The sequence below is a fragment of the Dicentrarchus labrax genome, unplaced genomic scaffold (assembly GCF_905237075.1).
Source record: "Dicentrarchus labrax unplaced genomic scaffold, dlabrax2021, whole genome shotgun sequence".
Taxonomy (NCBI): Eukaryota; Metazoa; Chordata; class Actinopteri; family Moronidae; genus Dicentrarchus; species Dicentrarchus labrax.
The window spans coordinates 9,650,699-9,674,996 of NW_026136707.1; the positions used below are offsets into that span (position 1 = coordinate 9,650,699).

General features: G+C 38.1%; 2 protein-coding genes and 1 non-coding gene across 4 annotated transcripts; 1 reads left to right on the forward strand and 2 right to left on the reverse strand.

Moving 5' to 3' along the window:
* Positions 1 to 297: 297 nt before the first annotated feature.
* lpcat3 (lysophosphatidylcholine acyltransferase 3) lies at positions 298 to 13,389 on the reverse strand. Of its 2 annotated transcripts, none has more exons than XM_051406119.1 (13): positions 13,125 to 13,389; positions 10,516 to 10,623; positions 8,490 to 8,596; positions 7,908 to 8,001; positions 7,635 to 7,672; positions 6,466 to 6,644; positions 6,237 to 6,345; positions 6,031 to 6,117; positions 5,548 to 5,711; positions 3,806 to 3,953; positions 3,276 to 3,431; positions 1,870 to 2,013; positions 298 to 1,770 (listed from the first exon to the last, which is right to left on the reverse strand). In XM_051406119.1, exons 1-12 carry the CDS (start codon positions 13,207 to 13,209, stop codon positions 1,894 to 1,896), a joined length of 1,395 nt encoding a protein of 464 aa, XP_051262079.1. In that variant the 5' UTR covers positions 13,210 to 13,389; the 3' UTR covers positions 298 to 1,770; positions 1,870 to 1,893. The 2 variants fall into 2 exon arrangements, with proteins under 2 accessions (XP_051262079.1, XP_051262078.1); XM_051406118.1 differs by having other exon boundaries at positions 8,490 to 8,599; positions 13,125 to 13,313.
* A 3,693-nt stretch (positions 13,390 to 17,082) lies between these two features.
* LOC127367774 (U7 small nuclear RNA) lies at positions 17,083 to 17,140 on the reverse strand. The gene has a single exon (XR_007885542.1). It is a non-coding gene; the product is annotated as a U7 small nuclear RNA (small nuclear RNA).
* A 1,752-nt stretch (positions 17,141 to 18,892) lies between these two features.
* Positions 18,893 to 23,084, forward strand: tpi1b (triosephosphate isomerase 1b). Its single transcript, XM_051406176.1, has 7 exons — positions 18,893 to 19,111; positions 21,235 to 21,358; positions 21,490 to 21,574; positions 21,753 to 21,885; positions 22,034 to 22,119; positions 22,206 to 22,293; positions 22,382 to 23,084. The coding sequence occupies exons 1-7, from the start codon at positions 19,003 to 19,005 to the stop codon at positions 22,498 to 22,500; spliced, it is 744 nt and encodes a 247-aa protein (XP_051262136.1). The 5' UTR covers positions 18,893 to 19,002; the 3' UTR covers positions 22,501 to 23,084.
* The last annotated feature ends 1,214 nt before the right edge of the window (positions 23,085 to 24,298 follow it).

Here is a 24,298-nt window from a genome sequence, read left to right on the forward strand (position 1 = left end):
TGAGTACATATATTAATGTGATTTTCTCTCCTGAATTCCCTCCATAAACCAAGACTGCAAAATGACGTCATATCACCCCTTTTCTTGCCCCTGTCAGGACACATGAAGGCAATGGGGCATCCACACACACACACAATAACTTACACAGAGTCCTTGCTTGAAATGCAGCATTTTAATGAACATTATAAAATTGTATTTGAAAATCACCCCCCCCACCTCCCCTCCCTCCCCCTTTTCCATCCCAAGTTTTCTTCTTCCTTTGTACATTTGGTAGGAATAAGGCAAAAAAGTAGTCTCTTGAAATAGCAATTCACATCAATTAATAATCACCATGTCATGTATAAATATTACTAAAATCTGGGCTGTTGCTACAGTGAGGTTCGTCCTCTCCATGTGTGTTAGTCTGCGAGAGAGACGGCAGCAGCAGTAGCAGTGCTGGGCCTTCCTCCAGCATCCCATGGATCAGACTATACAGCCCCCCCCCCGACAGAAAAAAATTAAATAAACAAAATAGAGAGGCATTCCCACAGTGGGGTGGGATGCTTCTAGTTCACACACTTTTTAATCACCACCTGCTGTAAGAAACAGAAGAGCAGGTCATGGGTGAAACAACAAAAGTGGATTTCTTTTTTTTTTCATATATTTTTGTTTTGTTTTCCTTCCAGTTCCAAATGAGGCAATTCCTCAATTTAAAAACAACAAACAACCAACAGCCTTTTTCATGGTGACCAGAGTGAATATAAGATGAACCAAAAATGATCAACTGTAGTGACTGTTTGGTTGGGCAGTGTGCAAGTCTCCAACTGAAATGTTTCACTTTCAGTGTATCTCAAGAGCTCGAGGGCTTGAATCACGGCCGACGGAGGAGTGGCGTCGACTGAACGGAGGGAGAAGAAGAGGATACACGGCAAGAAAAAAACAAACCCCCCCCAGCAACATCAAACGAGGAAAGGCAGGAGAACAATGCAAATTCTTGTATCTTATCCAAAGCTACAAAATTTTCTTTTTCATAAAAGCTGTTAAAACTCTATAAAATCAAGTCTTTTTTTTTTTTCCTCTTTCATCACAAATCAATTAAAACCAAAACAAATGTAATGTAAAAACATTCATTAATACAAGGCCATTTTGAGTTGGGGGTTAGTGTTCAGTGTGTGATTTACAGTGCTTGTATAACCACTGGCAGCCATTTTCAAGAAACAACCCCCTGATTATTATTATTATTATTATCATTATCATTATCATCATCATCATTATTATGTCTTTTGCTGTAAGCATTTTGTATTACATCAGATGGTGCCATGTATGCTGGCCCTGTGCTTAAATATCCCGTGAAGACTTGCTGCTGCAGATAAATGTGGGTGCTTGACGTGAAATAGAGAAATGAAACAAAAACAAACACATTGGAGCCAATGACAGACTCTGATCCCGTGAATTGGTGAGTGCAATTCTGTGTCGACAGCATGTAAGTCTCTCAAGTCCAACAAGTTCCAGGTTTCTTTAACAAAAAAAAAAAAGAAAGAAAAACCCCAAAACAGGAAATCGCCCCTGATTGGCTCACAATTACCCCATGTGGCACAATGGTCATTTCCTGTAAACATTTCTCCAAATGTTTATAAAAACACCCTCCCATTTAAAACACAAAAATATATAGAAATTTATTTTTACATGGACATATATATATATTTATATTACTAAAGGCCTTAAAATATTTTCCATTCTGCTCCTTGAAAGTCACAGTTCCCTTCAGTGGATATTCAGCCTTCGACGGACCTGAAAGGAAACACAAAGATATTATAACCCTCAAAATTAATTCACAGCTTGTAATTTTGTCTCTACATTACTGACTGAAAGTGGCCTGCACTTGCTTACCATGCCAGCTCTTAGTACCGAGTTTTAATCCTGCTTTATCTGGCTCCGTTCTTTCTTAGGCACCAGCGCCTTACGGAGGTATGGTATGATTAAAAAGGCTGCGAGGAAGACCACGTGTCCACAGAAATAGATGGACGAATACACCTGAAAATCAAAAAGTGACAGTCAAATTCAAATTCTCATTTATTCTAATGTTATGATGACACCTGCTCTGCCTATCCCCCAGTTGCCGTCTGAGATTGTCCTGTCTTTAACCTAACCTTGCTACTCTCCCCTCAATACCCAGTGTACAAATACCAACCACTTTCCCCACTCAGAACAACGAACTAGGTCAATTGACACATTGTTCCAATTCCTGGAAACCTATCCATTATCTTTTGTCCGTGTTAAAGACGCTCCTCTTGCTGCTGTTTTCAGTAAGCTGCCTTTAAGGCCATGTTCAGAAAGACAACAGCTGCAGTCCTCCTTTTCTTTTCACCGATACAAGAGAGTGTTCCAACGAAAAAAAACAACAAAACACTGCAACGTCCAATCAAATACGTATAAGCGCACATTCCTGGTAGATTGTCGTATTTCTGCTGTTTACTGTACCTGGCAAAATTCACCATAGTAATTTAGTAATTTCACTGTTGCTATTAAAGTTTATTCAGTACACACAACATTATTGCATGTCTGGAAGGAGGATCCCTCCTCTTTTGCTTTTCCTGAGGTTTCTTCCATTTTTTTCTACCAGTTAAAAAGGTTTTTGTTTAGGAAAATGTCCATATTTGAATCAAGTACAGAGGGCGGAGCAGGTTGTAAAGCACCGATTCAAATCTGTGTCTTGTAAGTTTGGGCTGTATAAATAAAGTCGACTTGATATTTCATGACGTCATAAAAGAAACGCGGAGTTGTAAAAGCCTCTCTCATAGTATCTTAACCAGCTGTGCAGTGTTTTGATATCCGATAAGCCTTTTAACTCTTGGCTCTATTCTTCCCGAGGCCTGGTTTAACTGAAGTGAATTGGAAGCACTACTTACACGCAGATCACAAATGGTGGCAACATCCTGTCCCACAAATGACTGTTGTTCACAAACCACAGATACACAATTGGTTCCTAAAAGGGCTCTTGAATGCTCTTACGTGGGTAGCAAGTATGCTGTTTGTTTGGATTAGTTAAATGTGTCAAAATGATCTCATGTTGCAATGCTCGGATGTTGCACATTCGGTGAAACTGGCCCCAGAATTGCACCCCCACCTCTTTGTATTATCTTAATGCAGTGCAGTTTTCAGACAGAAAACCTGGTAATTCAAACTGGGTCCTCTTTCTCGTTTCCCCAAACCTGGATGACGGTACAAAAAGCTTACAAGTGTGAGCATCCATATTTATCCTATGACCTGTGTGGTCTGTGAGAAATATGTGTTACCTTCAGCCATTTGTCATAAGTGAAGAGGCAGAACGGCACTAAGGGGTAGCCCATGAAGAGCCAGTGGAGAAACTGCTGGACTACATAGATGAGAGGGTAGAGCGGGCTGTTGGCCAGCTTCGTCAGCAAGGGACTGTCCCTCACTAGTGCCAAGGCCTGTCACACACACACGAGAGAGAGAGAGAGAGAGAGAGAGAGAGAGAGAGAGAGAGAGAGAGAGAGAGAGAGAGAGAGAGAGAGAGAGAGAGACTTATTTCATAGTGGTTATAGTAATACAGTAAAAGAATGGTTATGTAATAAACTGATGCCGAATTGTGACTGTAGTCAATATTTAATCACAAGTATATTCCGCAGTGAGGTGCATTTGATCAATAATGTCATGCTATTTAATAAAGAGTCTCTCGTTGAAAAAGCACAAAGATAACATTTTCTGGAGAAAATACAACAACAAATTTACCCACCAACTGGAATAAATACCCTCATGGTTTGTGCTTAGGTTACCCATCCCTAGATTCTGCCCTGGAGCATACCTGTCTCTCTACAGTGATGATGAAGAACTCCATAGAGAAGCACAGGATGTATCCGGAGTGAAGGCCGTGCCAAATCGTCAGGAAGATGAGTGTCGTCACATGAGACAGGGACTTGTTGCCAAGGAACTTCAACCGCTTGAAGACATGTCTTAAAAAGACAAAATACAAAATGTGTCAAGAGTCACAGAACACCTTTTTTTGACCAAAAATCTGGATAAAAGCAGTCAGAAAGGCTTAATGCATCAGCTACCACAGCCTACATGGCAAGCACTCACTTACCTGGAAGTTGCTGTTGCATAGCAACTGAGGTTATATTAAAACATTTCAACAACTTTGCGTCCTCTACAAGGGTACTCGTCAATTCAATACTGGCCCAGACTCTTTTATAATATCTAAGACAAGTGTACACGTTCTGTTTTCAATCCGCAACGTGCAGTGTTTCGTTTCTCCTTACAGCACACTGGTAACAAGCTGCAGTATTAACTCTAGAGAGCAGGGTCAGACAAATAAGTACATGAAGTTCTGCTGTTTAAAAGCTTTGCTTGTGGCCTTTTAAGCATCAGTTTCCTCCAAACAAAGTGCTTGCTGAAAATCGTACAAGCAAGCTCTCTTAACACCGTGACTGGCCAGGTGCAGAGGTGAGAAAGTACTCAGCATTTGAACTTCTCTCTGAGCTTCCTCTTTTCATACTTCACACAGCTACTTCTGCCCGTTTTTCGTGTGTACAGCCGAGCGCAACACTTTGAATGCCTTTGAGGAGAGACTGTCAATTGACTTTTCACACCGCCTTTGAATGTGGCCACTTAGAATGGCTATAAAAGGGTATTTCAGACATAACTAGTGTGTTCGAAGCATACTGACCACTAAATGGGCATCTCCATAAATCAAACATTGTCCTGCTCGTACTAATTAATCAAGCCTCTCTGATTCACACTGGTTTCTTCCTTTGGTCGGATGTATGTGAATTTAAATGCCTTATAAAAAGCTTGCATGTTTATAATTTCATCCAGCCAGGCTTCAAGAGGAAAAGGGCTTACAAAAATATAATATCAAACTCAACCCATTTAATACTAAACTGCTTACATGTGTGCTGAGAGAATCATAAATCAGAAGTGGCACATATGTGACTATAAATAGAAAAAAAGAAATTGGTAGGTCAAACAATGGGAGTGTTTTAAGTGTAAAGTCCCTATTTTATCTACCAAGGGCATGAAAGCTCTCAATCGACCAGCTATACAATATAATCTCATCTATAAGTGAAGTTCTTATTAGTTACATAAGAGACTTTTTACTTCCATTTTCTAAAAGGTGTCCCCTCCCCTCCTCCACTTTCTGTTTCTATGCAGTTTTTTTCCATAATAGACAGTTAGAGTGAGCTCAGGTATTTAATGCGTTCAACCGAAATGGACCATGTAATAAACTGTATGTTCAATAAATTGCTTTGCTCACTTTAGTCATCGTCAAACGATGTCACATGCTCCTGCTATGAAACTGTTTCTTTAATTGTCTGAAAAGGTGAAAACTTTTAAACCCCTCTGAGGATTTCTGCTTCCTTCCTCTGATGATTCCTGTGGTGTTAAAACAATTTTTGGTATGTGATACCAAACTACTTTGTGAGGGCATTGCAACACATTACCCTCTACTTCACCATTATCATCTAGTGTAAGTAAATATTTAACTTTTACAGCATTGCTTTGGATAGGAGAGAGAGAACGTCACAGATTTCAGGCTCGGACACTGACCTGGCAGCCCAGGCGTTTGTGTTGATGTTGAAGGAAGAAATGGTTCCTGTAAAAAGTGGCGTGGTTTCGAAGAGCCACACCTTCATATTGGCACAGGCGTCCCACTTGTGCTTTCCATCCACTACACCATTGTAGCCTAGTCCAGCTAATATACATACACCCTCCTGTAACACACAAAACACACATCATTCTCATCATTAATGTAAGGACACACCATGAAGCACAAGAACCTGATAAACTGGGACTGCACCAATCAATCTGGACTGATTAGGGTGTGGAATCATATATGTGTAAGTGTAGGCAAAGCTTTGTAAAGGGTGGTGTTTTGCTGTTAATGCTCTCACTGCAAGTGTTAAGCTAGGTAGAGTACTGTATGTAAATACAGCTTTCTGAATGAAGGTTATTTTGGGTACCAAATCATGAAGCTATTAGCCAGCACAACAACATTTCATGCACACATTTGCAGATCAAGAGGCTACTTACCGCTATAACCCAACAGCTGACATATTTATACAAAATGACTTTAGCCCAAAGCAGAATAAACACACAGCGATACCAGAAGGGCTGAGCCTGTGGAAAGGACATAGATTTATGTTTTACACAATCAGAAATGTAAGAAAAACAATGAGAACATTTTTAAAATGTAAGCAAACTCAGTGATTACTTTTAAAACATATTGTCACACTTACATCATACTCATCTGTTAAGTAGTAGCTGTCTGGGTAATAGGGACTAAATATTGCATAAATCACCAGGCAGAGAAAACCTAAAGCAAATCTCTTCATAGCCGGTATAACACTGGAAGAGAAAGGAACAAGATGAGGGTGGGAGCAATAATGTTAACTGCAGGGTTGTGGCACAAAGATTGTTTTCAGCTCATTTTTATTTTCATCACCCATTAGTTTCTAGCTATTTTACCTGTTTGGAGGCTGTCCAGGGCAGTCGGTGAGCTCCCCTGCCACCAGCTTCTGGTAGCTGCGCAATGTAAACTGAGGCCCCACCAAGAAGCCTCCATAGAAGTAGGAAAAGCCGTACATCTCGAGCAGTGAGGGCACAGACGACAGGGCTCCATTCCTCTGTTCTAAACTCAACTGGGACTGGAGTTTAAGGATATGAGAAGAAGAAGATAGAAAAACAGCAATATGAAAGAGAGATGAAGGAGGAAGAGAAGTGAAATGGGCAGAGAAGTCATTTTAAAAGGATGTTAATGGGCTCAGGATGTATCTCATTACAGAGGATTGTTTTAGAATTTGACCACAATCTAGACTGACCACAAACTCAATATCACTGCACTAAATACTGACATTTAACGGCAGACTGTAAACCGTGTACTGAAGAGGGACCCTTGGCATTAATTTGAAACACTGATAATATTAACCAGATGAGAGCGAATGTGTACATTTTTAAACAGATAAAAGGTTTAAACAGAATGAAAAGCACAGCATAAACACTCATTAGAATAAAAATGAAATAAAGCAACAGCTGTCACAAATATGCTAGCAGCACTAGAGAGGAACAAGGCTAGATGAGTGGAAGAAAGGGAAAAGGAAACACTATTACTACTACTATTGCTATTACTACAAGATAGTTACTGTACTTTTTTTTTTTTGCCTTAATCTGGTCGAAGATTTTACTATAATTTCTTAACAAGCTCTTTAATATCTTTGGTTGGTTCAAGCGTAATGCTTAGATTGTGGGTAATGCTGCGAATCAATGAGGGTAAAATTTGATTTTTTGGCGTGAATGTGATCACTTTTAGGAGGAAAAATAGATATGTAATGTGTTGACCTGACATTTACACTTCTTTTACTTATTGCTTACTCAGTTAACTTTACTCTACGGATTTAGTAACTGACCTAACCTGTTTCTATCTGTCCATTTGTACATATTGATCATCTACTTTATGTGATCTCTCATCTACCACTCGTTCACACATGACAGAATGAAAAAAAAAAAAGCAATACACGACAATTACAAGAACTAACAGACATAAACAATGAGCAAAACTCAAACAAAGGACATTCCAAGACATCAACATATTGACGAATGATCAAGAAGGCAAAAGCAAGAGAGATCAACCAACTCACTGGTTCCTTCCCGCCGTCATAGTAATCAAATGACAGACCTGTAATCAGAAAATGCAACTGGTGTCAGAAACTATGTTAGGGGTGACTAATGCTGTCATGATCACTTGAATGAACACCTTAAAGCATGCAAAGGCCATGATGGCAGTTTATCAGTGTGTTAATCGTTCACTAGAGTACAGAGGGAGACGGCAATGGGAAGATATCCAATCAAACACAATGAGAAAACATCTACTTGAACACAGAGGGGTCTAAGGAGGGTCATAGTCAACTCACCAACGAGTTTGAGTGTGAGCACACAATGAGGCATAGTCCATTTGATGTCATACTCCTCTGTCGCTGTGTAGTAATACCCTGCCAGCAGGTAAACCTACAGAAAAATACAATGAGAGGACATTCAGTGAGCAAGCAGATGTTTATCACAGTTCTACGTGACACCAAAACTTCAGGATAAAATAATGAAAACAAGGAAATCGCTAAAACAAATCAGCGGATGTGTGCTGTTTAAAAAAAAAAAAAAACAGAAATCAGAAGTGGGCATGACTGTTTAAAACCATGGTTTCAATGCTGTATTTCTTAAAGTGTGGGCAATAAATGCAAGAGAATGCAAAAATAAAGGCTCCAGCATTTGCACAGGAAGCATGTGACTGTATCATAAGATTACTGACCTTGGTTATAAGTGTGTAGGCATTAACAAGGCAATTAAAAGGAAATTGCAGAAATCAGATATTAGACTGCGCAGACAAACTGGCAGTACCTGAGCCACTGCAGTAAGAGTCTGACAACGGACAAAAAGGAAGCTAATGCTATAAAGTAAGCCAGGACGCAAAGGGGAGAGGAAACACCAGGACACCTCACCATTTGAAAGGTAAAGCTGCTCAGGACAGTTGTTACCGTCCTTCCCATGAGTCTCAGCATCAGGAATTGGACAAGGATGCATACTGCGGAGTGATAGATCTGAGAGCCTGGGAAAGAGACGGACAGGGGGGGATGGGGATGATGGTGAGTGCAGTCAAGTGTGACCTGTAGGAATGGACATGACAACAGCATTTTCCCTGCACAGTTCAATATTGGCAGAGATGGAGAAAGAACAACAAGGCAAATCTATGATACACATCTGACTTGAAATGAGCTTTCGAAAGAGGGTTGGAAGGAAAGTATTCCACAAGGAGAAAGATAAAGCAACAGACCTGCTGTAAAATCCAAGTGCAGCCACAACAGAATAAAGGACAGAGAAAGAGTTCAGTGTTAGGAGTTTGTGTTTACTACAGCACGCCGCTCAAATATTAGTTATTAGTTAGTCTACTCTGCTGTAGAGCTGAAGCGACTAGTCATCATAGTCATTCAGCAGGAAATGTATCTTAAACTATTTTGATAATCAATAAATGTAATTTTTAAGCAAACAGACAAAAACTCGGTGATTCCAGTTTCTCAAACGTGAATTCTTTTTTATCTCTGTGACAGTAAATTGATTTATATGGAGGGCTTCAACCAATTATCATTTTCATTATCTAAGATCGTCAATAATTGACAGATTAATCGATTATTTGTTGTGTCAATGAAATGTCAGATAACAGTCAGATATGCCTGTTATAACTTACTCTCTGCAACAAATACCCTTACAATGTTCTCATTTCCTGTACTAAGATATGCTATGTGATGAGCTCATATGTGCTGAAAAGACAACCACATTTTGAAGATGGTTAAAAAGATAAAAGCGGCATATAGTCAGTTAACTAATGTAGGCAAAATGTAAGCTAACTATTGATGTACACTACCTAGCTAGTTAGCTAAATTAAGATGTGTGTGTGTGTGTGTGTGTGTGTGTGTGTGTGTGTGTGTATTTTTTTATCTTTCAATCATCTTCAAAATGTGTTTGTCTTTTTAACATAGGCGTGCATAGCAGGAAATCTTAATCTATTCAAATTACTTGTCCCAAAACTCAAAAGATATTCAGTTTAATATCACATGAGGCAAAACACACAGGAAGCAAGCAATATGAAAATATCACACTGGGCTCTTGTAACTTAAAGCAACAACTAATCAGTTAAAGGAGAAAAGAATCAGCTTATTAAATCGATAATGAAAATAATTATTAGTTGCAGCCATCAACGTGTGTACTCAGAGCCTTTTTCCTGTATATTAAGCCTGCAGTAAATTAAGGAGGAGCCTCTGCCACATGCAAAAAAAAACCAAATACCACAAACATTTAGATGTAAATTTACAGTTGTAAAACCTGCTGGTATAGTTTCTAGAGAACTACATTTACTTTCCTGTCAACCCAGAAATGACTCAACCATAGTTGATGATTCATCCACATGAAGTCTTCAACTAGATCTCCTTCTGACTTTATGTTCCAAAAGAAATGGGTGAAAGGTCAAGGGTTGCTTCTAGATGTTAGTTTTTCATTAATTATGTAAAATATGGAATTAAATATTAAACATGAGATAATATTTCAATTAATTGTGCCTCCCTAAATATTAAATAAAAATTAAAAAGGCACCGTGCTGACTTTTTGACTGCTAGTAGCGCCATGAAGGACTTTCTAAATAAGTGGTTCTCTGTTCTGTTGGTCTTGTGCACACACACACACATTAGAAATGCAGCAATGCACCACAAAGCAGTTAAAGCTTGACTTGGGGAAGAAAATGCATTCAACATGTTTGTTAGATATCAAGAATACACACAATGCATTCATTAAAACGTAGCCTTTGTGTGTTTGAAAGGCCTCCCACATATCTTAACAAACTCAGGGAGTAGAAACTTGTATTTAAAATACGGGTATGGTAATGTATCACAACTATACATGATAATGCTCTCATTTTTGTTGTTGTTTTACAGTTAAATCAAATAACACACGCCCTTAATTCACGCTTCGTCTCACCAAAGTTGAATGCTGCTAGAGCCAGTCCAGAGAACGCGTGGAACAAGTGTATGACTGTTGCAGGCTGGTAGAACAAGAACCGCCGGTACACCAGAGCACAGGGATATCCTGCAAGACAGACAGAGAGGGGAAAAATGTTAATAGAGCTACGGTGCATGACTTCATATCAGCGAAGTGAGCCGTTGTTGACACCTTGTGATATTAACAGTGACCTTGTGGTAAAAACACATTGTGTGTGTGTGTGTGTCTCTCTCTCTCTCTCTCACACACACACACACACACATATAATGTATTATTGGATTACATGCATTATGAACATCCCCAAACTGCTATATTATACCTATACTATACCTACAATTATGATATGATTCTGGAGAAATACTGTACCATTTTAATTAACTCTTTTTAATTGGATGAGAAGTCCCTGTACCTTCCTGGGTCTGGCAGAGATCTATAATTAGCTGATATCAAGGCTGGGGATGGCATTATTTACATGCACTGCAGCAACATAGAAACATAACACGCAGCTTATAATATAAAATGAGCTCAATTTGATCTTTAACGTGAAATGATAAATAATTTAAGTTTCCATCTGCTTCCACTGCGTTACTTTAAATAAGACCAAAACCCAACAATGAAGTGATCCAACAAGTACTGTCGGTGTAGCCAAATCCCGCTATATCTTATTCCTCTCTGCCATAGACATCCATTGTTGTCCAAACACACATCAATGGCCCACACTGTTGCACTGGGTGACGTGCTCCTTCATGGCGATGAAAGGGGAGCACTGCAGTTTATTTTAAGTCAACGCCACGTGCACCATCCTGCTGCCATAAATATTCACCAGCGCATCTTAATACTAGAGTATTATTATTATTATTATTAATAATCTTTTCAGAAAGTAAAAATTAGACTTAGACCCACAGACCGAATGATCTGAAAGACACATAAACAGAGTCATTATTTTTTTAATGGGATTTGGGTGTTTTAGTAGGAAAATAGAATAACACCGGTCTTATCCTTTAAAAACTTTTGCAATCCAATAAGTCAAGTACAAAGCCGCGGCAGGGCTAATCATCTGAGTCACTTGGCTGCGGTCTTACAAGCTTCTTTCGAAACTAATTTGTAGCTGTTGCGTTTTCAGCAGATTTCTATATACACAGCACAGCAATGGATCTAATATCAAATATCCAGTTCCATACACTGCGTCAGTGTGTAGTAGCTCCTGTAAAGCAGCAAAATTATATCAGCCTATGTATAACAGAGGGAGCACTGACAAAAAAAAACACCAGATATATTCTAAGCTCCACTGATGTACAGCAAGGCAGTTACTATATTACAACAATATTATGCAAGACACATTAAGCAACACTGGGACAAGGAGCGTGCAACGGGCTGACTGAAGGGCTTCAAGTGATAGGCAACCAAAGTCTGATATGAATGGCCACGTTCAGTCTGCTGCATTGTTGCTGTGAGAAACAGACACGTCCATGTGTCAGAACAAAGTTCAACGAGGACAGACACCCTCCCCCCCTACACATATATACCCCTGACACCCAGACCCTGTGGTCCTAAGTTGGGCTACATGTTAAAACCTCAAATAAAACACTTCAAAGTTGCATTCCCCTCACAACATTTTGCACATCTCTGCTGACAGCACAACTCTTCATTTCATCTTATTTAAATAAAGGTCATGTTGTCTCTCTTGTTCATCTTTATTCACATTTCTCTGTGTTTATTGTGCACCAACATACCCAAAAGTTAAACTCCTTAAGTTTGAAAACCAGTTCTGATTCTGACTCTTGTTTGTAAACTTTAAAGAGGAAAAAAAAGTCACATTAAATCGCGGTTTTTTCCAACATGTTTAACCCCCGCGCCTCTCTTCTATTCAATTCAGTGGAAAATGGAGGGTTTTGGAAGGGAAGGGAAGGGGGGGACATATTTTGGCAGCCTACTCTCATTCACTCCTTGTCAAAGCGCCCTCTCCTCCCCTCCTCCCCCAAAAAACAACAACATTGGGGCAATTATTTCCCACCAACCCGAACTTCCAACACCAACATTAAAGCTAATCCTAAAAGCCAACAAAAACCAATACATCAAACTGTAGTAGGGCGTGTTTTACCAGTCTGCCCAGCTCACTTGACCCAATAGCTCAAATTAATTCAAGAGAGGGTGAGGAGGGAGAGAGGGGGAGAGATTCCGACGGTTGACACCACAGTAGCCCCAACACACCACCTCCATGTCAGTTAACTGCCACAAGTTAGCCGTTGAGCATGAAAACAGTAACTGTTACTTGACCGTTAAAGCCGCACTTGTCCGCGAGCAGTTTCTGTTGTTGTTGTTGTTGTTGTTGTTGTTGCGGCGTTTTTAACCCGAGCTAGCTAAAACAATACCAGACCAAAACAACCGGTCCAGCCGCCTGTGGCTGTGTGTTCACAGTTAACTGAGCGTTATATGGTTAGCAAGTGAGTGTGTTAACAGTCACACAGCCGAGCAAATGAGGGCAAGGCTCAGCACTCCCGACCCAAAACCTGCCGCCGGGGAGGGGATGTCAGCTTCGGCTAGCTACCAAGAATAAGCCCGTAACTCGCGTGTGAGGCGAAACTCACCGATTAAAATAGATAATATGAGTCGAACCGCTGGCTCCGTGGAACCTAAGGACTCCGAGAGGTTCTCCAGCAAGGGAGCCGCCATCTTTCTTGTGGGCGGAAACGTCTCTTCGCGACGGTTCAGTGAACTCTACTGATTCACGGCAGACATCCACACTCACACACACACACACACACTCACTCACTCACTCACTCCGGCTTTTAAAGGGCCTTCGCCGTTCAAACCTCCTCCAAAGTTAAACTGTGTGACTCTCCTCCCATTTCCCCTCCCCTCCTGTCGTTCTCTCCCCTCTTCACCGCTCTTTTATTGGTATTTTGTGACACTATTGACATATACTGCAGTCTTTAAGGATGTCAGCATATTAACATTATCATTAAACTGCTATCGGTCATATACTGACAGACACTTAACTTCTAACGTTATCTCTATATATTGTCATATATTGTATTATAATGTATAAACTTCATTAAATTTTACTATTTTCTATTTTTATTTTATATATTTTATATATATTTATACATATTGTTAGACAGACAGTTACTCTACCTCTATATATTGTCATATATTGTATTATAATGTATAAACTTCATTAAATTTTACTATTTTCTATTTTTATTTTATATATTTTATATATATTTATATATATTGTTAGACAGACAGTTACTCTACCTCTATATATTGTCATATATTGTATTATAATGTATAAACTTCATTAAATTTTACTATTTTCTATTTTTATTTTATATATTTTATATATATTTATATATATTGTTAGACAGACAGTTACTCTACCTCTATATATTGTCATATATTGTATTATAATGTATAAACTTCATTAAATTTTACTATTTTCTATTTTTATTTTATATATTTATATATATATATATATATATATTGTTAGACAGACAGTTATTCTACCTCTATATATTGTCATATATTGTATTATAATGTATAAACTTCATTAAATTTTACTATTTTCTATTTTTATTTTATATATTTTATATATATTTATATATATTGTTAGACAGACAGTTACTCTACCTCTATATATTGTCATATATTGTATTATAATGTATAAACTTCATTAAATTTTACTATTTTCTATTTTTATTTTATATATTTTATATATATTTATATATATTGTTAGACAGACAGTTACTCTACCTCTATATATTGTCATATATTGTATTATAATTAACGTATAAACTTCATTAAATTTTACTATTTTCTATTTTTATTTTATATATTTTTATATATTGTTAGTTATATTGTTAGACAGACAGTTATTTCTATCTCTATATATTGTCATATATTGTATTATAATGTATAAACTTAATTACATTTTACTATTTTTATTTTATATATTTTATATATATTGTTAGACAGACAGTTACTCTACCTCTATATATTGTCATATATTGTATTATAATGTATAAACTTAATAAAATTGTACTATTTTCTATTTTTATTTTATATATTATATATATATATATATATTGTTAGACAGTTATTCTATCTCTATATATTGTCATATATTGTATTATAATGTAACGTATAAACTTCATTAAATTTGACTATTTTCTATTTTTATTTTATATATTTTTATATATTGTTAGTTATATTGTTAGACAGACAGTTATTTCTATCTCTATATATTGTCATATATTGTATCATAATGTATAAACTTCATTAAATTTGACTATTTTCTATTTTTATTTTATATATTTTTATATATTGTTAGTTATATTGTTAGACAGACAGTTATTTCTATCTCTATATATTGTCATATATTGTATTATAATGTATAAACTTAATTAAATTTTACTATTTTCTATTTTTATTATATAATTTTATTTTAATTTTATATATTTGTATATATTTCTTTTAATTTTATATAGTTTTATATATATTTATTTCTATTTTTATACATATTGTTAGACAGACACTTCAATCGCTATATATTGTCATATATTGTATTATAATTTACAAACTTAGACTATATTATATTTTACTATTTTTATTTTATATATTTTTATATATATGTATTTCTATTTCTAGATATTGTAATAATAATAATAACAATAATACATGTATTATATAATATATAATAAATGTAATTATTAGTAGTATCTTTAATGTCGTGTGAGCACCTTGAGCAGCTATAACAAACACATTTCCCCAAAAAAGGAGTATTTCTGATTCTGATATAGGCACACCATGGATGAATTTATACCTTACCTATAATAATAATATATATATAACTTTATTTGTATAGCATTTATCAAGGTTACAAAGTGCTTGACAAGATAAATGAGATAAAAACAAACAACTTAAGATAAAATAGAAGCAATCATACAAAACACAGTTACAATATGAGAATAAAAGAAAATGAAACAACACAGTAACATCACAAAAGGCTATCCTATAAAAATATAGTTTTAAGCAATGATTTAAAAGCAGGTAATGTGCTGACAAGCCTTATCTCCTCGGGCAGGTAGTTCCAGAGCTCAGGGGCCCCCAGGGTCACCCTTAGTCACCAGCCGTGACCTAGGGACAGCTAACAGAGGTCGGCTTGAAGATCTCAGGATATGATTGTGAGTTTAGGGAGTTAAGAGCTCTGTGATGTAACTGGGGGCTAGGCCATGTTGGGTTAGTTATGAAAAGAATTTACATACCTATACCCATAAAACTTCTAATAAAAGCAGGGTCCAAAATAGACACAGGCCTCCTTCACTAGCCTGGTGTGGCTACACGCTTTGACAAATAAACAAAGGTCTCCATTAGAGGCCTGGTCTGGATTTTATAGACGATATCTGGATGTATAAAACTACCAGGTCACCTGCTTGAGAGTTTTGTGTTAAAGGAATTAAACAGTTGTCCAATATAGACGCCGGTCCCCAATAAAGGGGGAGTTCACTGTTTTAGGCCAATAGACGCTGGGGCTATTATTATTAGAAGTTTTATGGTATTATACCTTATTTATTCTATACCTCCATGAAGATACCCAGAATCATAGACATATAGCTCACTAGTGCATGTTAGTGTGTGAATATTAGCCCTCTATTAGAAGTAAAAGTGGTGTAAGTGGGCCCCCATGTGGCGTCACGCAGGAAAAACATTAATCAAAGCTCCCCTGTTTCAACAAAGTTACCTAGTTAAACATTATTAAAATGTATTATTATTTACTCTTTCACTCACACAAGATGTCTCAGACTTATATTCTGTTGACTCGTATAAAACAAAAGTAACTAATACAAAAGAGTATATAAACTAAACATTGTGAATTTGACACTGACATTGTTTAAGGGCAGAATTGTAGTAGTAATAGTACTGATGTGAAAGAAAGTGGATTTTGACACATATATCATGAGTGTAAAACCATGAAAATAGAAGCAAATAAAATAATTGTTGTAATAATTGGAGTATTTTCTTACTTCACTACATTTCAAGGGGACTACTCTTTACTCCATTACATTTATTTGAGTGCCATGGAGTTGATTGACAGATAAAAAGTACTATATATATATTGTTATAGATTTAGGTTCTTTTAACAGTAAAATACTATTTGATAAGATGTATCTTTATTGATCCCCGTAGGAGAAATTCAAATTAGACACAGCAGCATAAGGGAACGTCGTACAGAAGTGGAAGTACAATAAGATATCACAAAATAAGAATATTACAAAATATAAGACTATAAATGAAAAATATATACACTATATGCAATATGCAAGTAAAGATGGTCTGCAAATATTTTAGCAGCTTTGACTAAATACTAAACTGTACATGTGCAACTTTAGTATTATTGTACTTTGTAGATGTGTCAGTGTGTAACATCCATCAGTTAATATAACACTATAGGGTGAGTCTATCAGAAAATATAAATATTCTACAAGCTAATCTGAGAATGATAATAATAGACAGGAGCTCAACATGTTTTTATTTTTCACAACATTAGGGGGCTTCTCTTTAAGAGAAACCTACTAGACAAATATCTAAAGAGCATTTAGTTCCTGGTTCTAGAGTGGGTCAGACAGACTTTAGTCTACACTATTCATACCCTACTGTCATGGTGGGACGTTGTAATTACTTAACACAAGTAACAAAATAAAAACAATAGCAACAAAAATCGTGTTTTTAACAGTGAATATTGTCACAAATATCATCTCAAACTCTTAAAAATTCAACTTTATCGGTGTAAACAAAACGATATTGTTTTTGCCGCAGTGCATGTCGGGTATGTAAAACTGGGCTGAGTATCCTCCAATCAGAACGCTCTATTAGGCGAGGACGCGCTAAAGAGGCGGGACTCTTGTCGTCTCGGCCAATCAAACGCTTCGTCGTCATGGTAACCCCCTTTCAGCCGCTGGTCACACTCGTACTGCCGAGTATTGATCATTGACAGTACATATATATATATAATCTGATAGATTATAGTGATACTGTGATAAACGAGTTAATATAACACTTTCTACAGTTGTTGACATTACAGTTAAAGATATTAATGTGAGTTTACAAGTCAAAAGGTTCACATTACAGCTGTAATTATACAGGTGTATTCGAAAATATCACTGTGGTTGCTATTAGTAACAAACAGTATTATATTAATTACCTCCCTTCGAGATCAATTAATATCGCAAGACTACATATTGATATTTACATGCACCGTGTCCAGTCTTTTTAGACGTTTTGTGGCAAGATGGGGCAGTTCAGTTTAATTAACTAAAGAAATCCTACTAAAAATATTGCTCATATCTGTATTTTTGATAACAACTCAAATGATGAGCAAACGAGGAGTAAACAGTAAATAATGTTTATTTGATAAGAGCACTAAGTCCAACACTTTTAAACACAGCTTCAAGAAACATCATAGTAAATGGTATTTATTTTAATGTAAAATGTTGGGTTCCTGGATCTTAACATGTGACTGTTAAATAGTGCATAAATTATTTTAATTAGGCAGCCAAGTGGCAAGAATTGTCCCTCAACTTGTTGGCAAATTGACAAGTTAAATTGGACTTATTGAAAGTAGATCGATCACGTGCCCACTGGAGTTTGTAGTTTTGTTTGTCCTAAAATAAACAAGAGCCCAGGTCCAGAAATACATCAGATATACAGTATATTTAAAGGCCGGGGTGCCTAAAACATCTTATTGATTTATATTGTCTTGTGCTCTTTGTGTCATTGTTTACTGCAAACTGAACAGATGCTATAGACGTTGTAGATGTGCCAGCATAAGATCAGTAAGGAGCCAATGCAGTGGTGGAAAGTAACTAAGTACATTTATTCAATAACTGTAGTTAGGTAAAACATTTTACGGGACATGTAGGCCTAAGTTATGTGAGTATTTCCATTTCCTGCTACTCTATAACTCAACCCCACTACAAGATAATATAAGATAATAATGATGCAAATAAAATCAACAAATCAATATTATAGCTTATGATAAGACACAAGATACCCAGCAGTATATATAGTTATTAAAATTAGCTCCACCTTCATAATCCAATAATATAATAAACATTAATCTGAAATGATGAGCATTTTAAAGTCAAAGAATATTTTCTACTCTGTGGTCAATCCATGAGTTGGGGAAAGCTTTTAACACCACATATGCTTTACGCCACAGCACTTGAACGCAGCATGACATTTTGCTCTTCCCCCTTCCTCAAATGGGGGAGACGCGTTCACGGGCGTGCCGCCACAAACCAATGGAGCCGAGAGAGAGGAGGGGTCAAATCCTTCCCTGTTCATAAATAGTCTGAGCTGCTCTCTCACGTCCGCTCTCTTGCCCCAGACGAAGTGTACCCTTGGTTGTGCTGTCGGTACCGGTTTAATTCATCTTAGCACCTTAAGAAAAACAAAAAACCAGCAATCATGACCAGGAAATTCTTCGTGGGTGGAAACTGGAAGATGAACGGCGACAAGAAAAGCCTCGGGGAGCTCATCCAGACCATGAACGGAGCCAAGGTGGACCCCAATGTCGGTACGTGCATCTAGACCACCAAACCATCCTTTAGACATTTATATATATATTTATATATATATTTAAACCACCTGTTTTTGTTTTTTTTATTATGATTGGTTATTATGGGTCATATTGTTTCCTACTGCAGCCACATTTTGTTTCCTCACGACCCAAATTTTCCACTCGGACTCAAAATGGCTCAAATCATTCAATAAATCAATGACACCATTAGTCTTCATAACACTTTTACATCTCCTTCATCTTGTTGCCTAATTAACTTACACACCATATGCGCTCTGCAACCCCTCTCACTTTTCTGTATCATTTTTAAACCGAGTTAGACACATAAACCCGAGACAGACACGACTGTATGGATCCTTATGACGGGTTTAGTCAGTAATGGTGGTGGTGGGTGTGCGTTTGCAGCAGCACGTAGTCCAGCAGCCCGCTCTGCCTCTGCTGTGCAAGTGCAGGGTGCATTCAAGTGAGGCTGCTCGTTAATGAACTCTTTCTTGATACAGTAGCTTATCGTGAGTTATTTTTTTTTAGGTGCAACTTGTTCCGACAGTTGAAAACTTCATGCTCACGGGAAACAACCCGGAAGGACACAGAAAACAGATAAATGGGGGTTTTTTTTTTAAGTTTGGTCTCGTTTACGATTCTCCCTGAATGCAGCAGCAGACATTTGCCCTGTTGCTGTCTGCTTCCTGCAGACTGGAGACAAACTCCACAGACTGCTGCTCCTTTTTATCAGGATATTACTCCTACTTTTCTCATTTATTACACCATACTCTGATGGAAATTAACGGCAGCAGGGAGACATTGAATGTGTCCAGGCCTGTTTCCGCTGTCATCAGGCCAGTTGTGGCTCTTCCTGCAAAGTTGGCGTTATGCAACTGTAATTGTGTGTGTGTGTGTGTGTGTGTGTGTGTGTGTGTGTGTGTGTGTGTGTGTGTGTGTGTGTGTGTGTGTGTGTGTGCCAGACTCAGGGCCTGATCTGCTCAGGAGCACGCTGTCACTCTCTCCAGTAGTTCAACACTATCCTTGGACCTTGCTCCATTAATGAATCCACCCCCTTACAGTGAAATGCAAGCTGAGTTTTCCCACCGGCCCTCTCTGTGCAGCTTTTTAAAGTCAAAGTTCAGCCGCTTCCTCCCCCAGACTGATTTTCTTCACATGCTATATATTTAAACTTCTTTTATTTGACCCTTTCTGAACTCAGTCTCATGACTTTTACTTTGACCTCTGCAGAATGCGGCCATGTAGGCGACCTTTAGGAGGCTGAACTCAGACCTTTAATGCGGAGAGGCTTGACTGTGGCCGGGGAGAAATGACCTTTTACCAAACCAATAATAACAGGAGGCCTCTAATATAGACTCGGTAACCCCAAGATATAGTTACATTTTGAATGTCAGTGTCTTGACTGTAGTTGCACCCTGTTTGACCCCCGCAGACTGTACCGCTGTAGAAAACCTTGTTTGCACATGAGGGCAAACACTTTGTGTTTTGTAATACATATCAGTTTTTAAAATGTTACACAAGTTTCATAATATAATCTGTCACCTGTATCGTATCCGTAGAACACAACAAGTATATTGATCTATTTGGCTGGAAGAAGAAGCCAAATAGATTTTTTTGGGGTGTTTGATTTTAGTGCTTCTGCAACAAGTATTACTGATGTGAAGAAGCTTTTAACAGCATCTGAATACACACTGATGTCGGTCAGTTTGAGAGTGATGGCAGTTTCCAGTCATATGTTTTAAATTTGAGTGGTTTTTGACCCTTTTTGTATAGATCTGGATTATGGATTTTATTTGTCCTTGTAGTCCCACAGTGCTGTAATGATGGGGGGGAGTGAAGTGTAAATGTCTTTTACTTGGCAGCAGTTTATGCAGGTTGTCCATCAGTTATACAGGTTGTCCTTTTAATAACCAGCAGACCGCTGTTAAAGCCCACATTTGGCAGACTGTTGAAGTGTCTTAAAGCAAGGCCTGGAGGCCTGGACCCACCCCAAACATGTGGGATGACTGAAAATTAAAAAAGCTGCTCAGAAATGTCTTCATATTTGCTTTTATGAATATCTCAGTCCTAAAACATGAAAGACACAAACTCAGCATTGTCTTCCTCTTCTGTCTTAATAGAGGTGGTCTGCGGTGCTCCAACTATCTACCTGGACTTTGTCAGGTCCAAGCTGGATGCCAAGTTCGGAGTGGCTGCTCAGAACTGCTACAAAGTTCCCAAGGGTGCCTTCACTGGGGAGATCAGGTACGACATGAAAAATAACTAGTTTGGTAATAAAAAGTAGCTCTAAAGTCGCTTGCAAAATCCTCCGGTTGATTAAGTTAAATCACAAATATCACAGTATTAAAATAGTGTGAATCTGTATCTGTCTGCAGCCCTGCGATGATCAAGGACTGTGGTGTGAACTGGGTGATCCTGGGACACTCTGAGAGGCGCCACGTCTTCGGAGAGAGTGATGAGGTAATTCTGGATGATCTTGTAATTTTATAATTTTATCTCCTTTTTATTATCGTCTGTAACGAAGCTGAGTGTTAAATGATAACATTTGTGGCCTTTTACATGAGTAGGAAACACAAAAAAACCCCAAGAAATTCCTCCTGTGTGCACTTTGTGATTTCATACGTGTGTGTTGTGTTAGCTCATTGGCCAGAAGACGGCCCACGCTTTGGAGAACGGTCTTGGTGTCATCGCCTGCATCGGTGAGAAGCTGGATGAGAGGGAGGGCGGCATCACCGAGAAGGTCGTCTTTGCTCAGACCAAGGTCATCGCAGGTACGCGACTCCTGACAATCCCGCCTTTAGAGATTTATAGCACAGGAGAAAGTCTGAATGTTGTAACACTGATTTCAGGGACTGTGGCGGGAATCAGAAAACTTGCAAAATACTTTTATTTGAGCCTTATCACACGTCTCGTTCACAGACAATGTAAAGGACTGGAGCAAGGTCGTGCTTGCTTACGAGCCTGTGTGGGCCATTGGCACCGGCAAGACCGCCTCCCCACAGCAGGTAAATATAAGTAATCAATGAAAATGATTAAGACAATCTCTCCTTAGGACCCATCATAATGTGTGTGTGTGTGTGTGATATCTCAGGCTCAGGAAGTTCATGACAAACTGAGGGCGTGGCTGAAGACCAACGTGTCTGAGGCCGTAGCCAACTCTGTGAGGATCATCTACGGAGGTCAGTCAATGTGACGAGATAAAGTTTATGTATTCTTATTTTATTATCTTTTTATATTTTCTTCTCATGAATCTGTTTTTCGTCTCAGGTTCTGTGACTGGTGGTACCTGCAAAGAGCTCGCCTCCCAGAAGGACGTTGACGGTTTCCTTGTGGGTGGAGCCTCCCTCAAGCCAGAGTTTATCGAAATCATGAACGCCAAGGCATAAAAAACTCCCAGCGGCTGCAGCAAGACCAGATCCAGTTCCATCATCCCTCACTCTCAGCACTTAGTCCTCTTCCCCTTTTTATTCAAAGTATTCGTGTAATGACGTCATTCCCTCCTTTTTTCCCCTGTATTTCTTTGGGTATATTTTGTCAAGAAGAAAAGGGACAGGTTGACACATACACTGTACTGCACTGAAAAGAGTTAAGTCCACTGAGAACAGCCTGTGTGCATACTAACTTCCACACCAAGTGCTCAAGCTGTAAAGACTGACAATTACATCTTGAGGTGGACCGCCAGTCCACGCCTTTTTACTTGAAAAGTTTACGAACTTTTTTTTGTAAACAGTGTCACAGCTCTTGTCAATCAGATTTATTTGTCTTTTTAATATCAACGTCTCTTTTTGTGTAATTATGATGTTCTGTGGCTTTTAACTCCCTGTAGACGTGCATGATCCGCTCTCCCAGTGGCTGCTTTTTGCCAGGAGGGAAGTGTGCATTACATGTTAAACATATTGTGTCATGGCCGATGGGTAAAAGGGTGAGAAGGCTGCAAGGAAACATTATAATAAACAGTTTAGAGACTGGTCTTCTGAGTTGTGTCTTGTTTTGTCCTGGTGAGGTTTATCTCAAGACTTTCCAAAGAAAACCTTCCTTTTCACTTTAGGTTTCATAACCCGCTCTGCTCTTCAGACTGCTGTGTGCTCGTATACAGAGGACAGTAATCCCAGTGGTATTCTCAGGACGGCAGGGAGAGGGTATCTTGTTACAGAAGTGAGCTGCTGTTAAGACAATGCCATCAAGAGAAGCATTTAACTGCTATTTTTATCTCAGCAGTGAACTAAAACAGACACGCAGCAGTGAAAGATTCATGTATCGGGGGGGATTGTAGATTTGCCAATTACAAATGTGTGTGTATATACAGAAACTAATATTTATTAGACTGTAAAATAAGAAACCCAATGCATGCTGAACATTTTAGTCAACTCATCTTGTGTTTGTTGTAACAAGGCATTACGTCTCTTATTAGGTCTAAATACAGAGAGTGATACAAGAGTGCAAAGAGTTTTAGCCCTAACGTCTCACTATCTACACACAACACATTGATCACACAGGACCTGCTGCACAAGCCAGGGAACAAAGACATAATCTTTTGACATTTTCCTTAATTTGACAGTGAGTACAGATAAAAAATAGAAACACTTCTGAGAAAGATCGAAGGATAATGTCCTGCAACAAAGAACCCCGGTGGGAAGAGAAGAGGGGACGTTGCAGTTACACATCTTAACCACTAGGCCAGATGCCCCAAGAGTGTGTTTTTAATTGATTAATTAAAGCTCATCCAGATTAAGTGTTAATGAATGTGATGTATTGATACTACTGTAGACTGTGCTTGGATGCTATAGGTTTGTGTCTCTGTGGTCTTGAGCATGTTTCTTTAACCTTTATTATAAAGGGTTACGACTCTGTTAACGGTTAAAGTACAAAAACAAACAGACAGTAAAATGCTGAGTCGTTAAGAGAGCAGAACAATAGACCACAAACTAGGTACGGGCAGGTAGAGCCAGTTGTGAATGGGCTTTCATTTTTAGGTGATTTTGCAGATTATTCCATGACATTTAGATTTCCTTCAGCAAACACTTGGTTTTATAAATATTTGCCCTCCTCAGTGTCTTTATATTCTTACTGTGTTGAAACTGGACTGAACCAATTCCAATGACCACAGTGCTGTAGGTACAGGAGGAGGAGGGCAAAATAACAAGAATACTTATATGATATGATGTAATTCAATAAAAGAGCCCT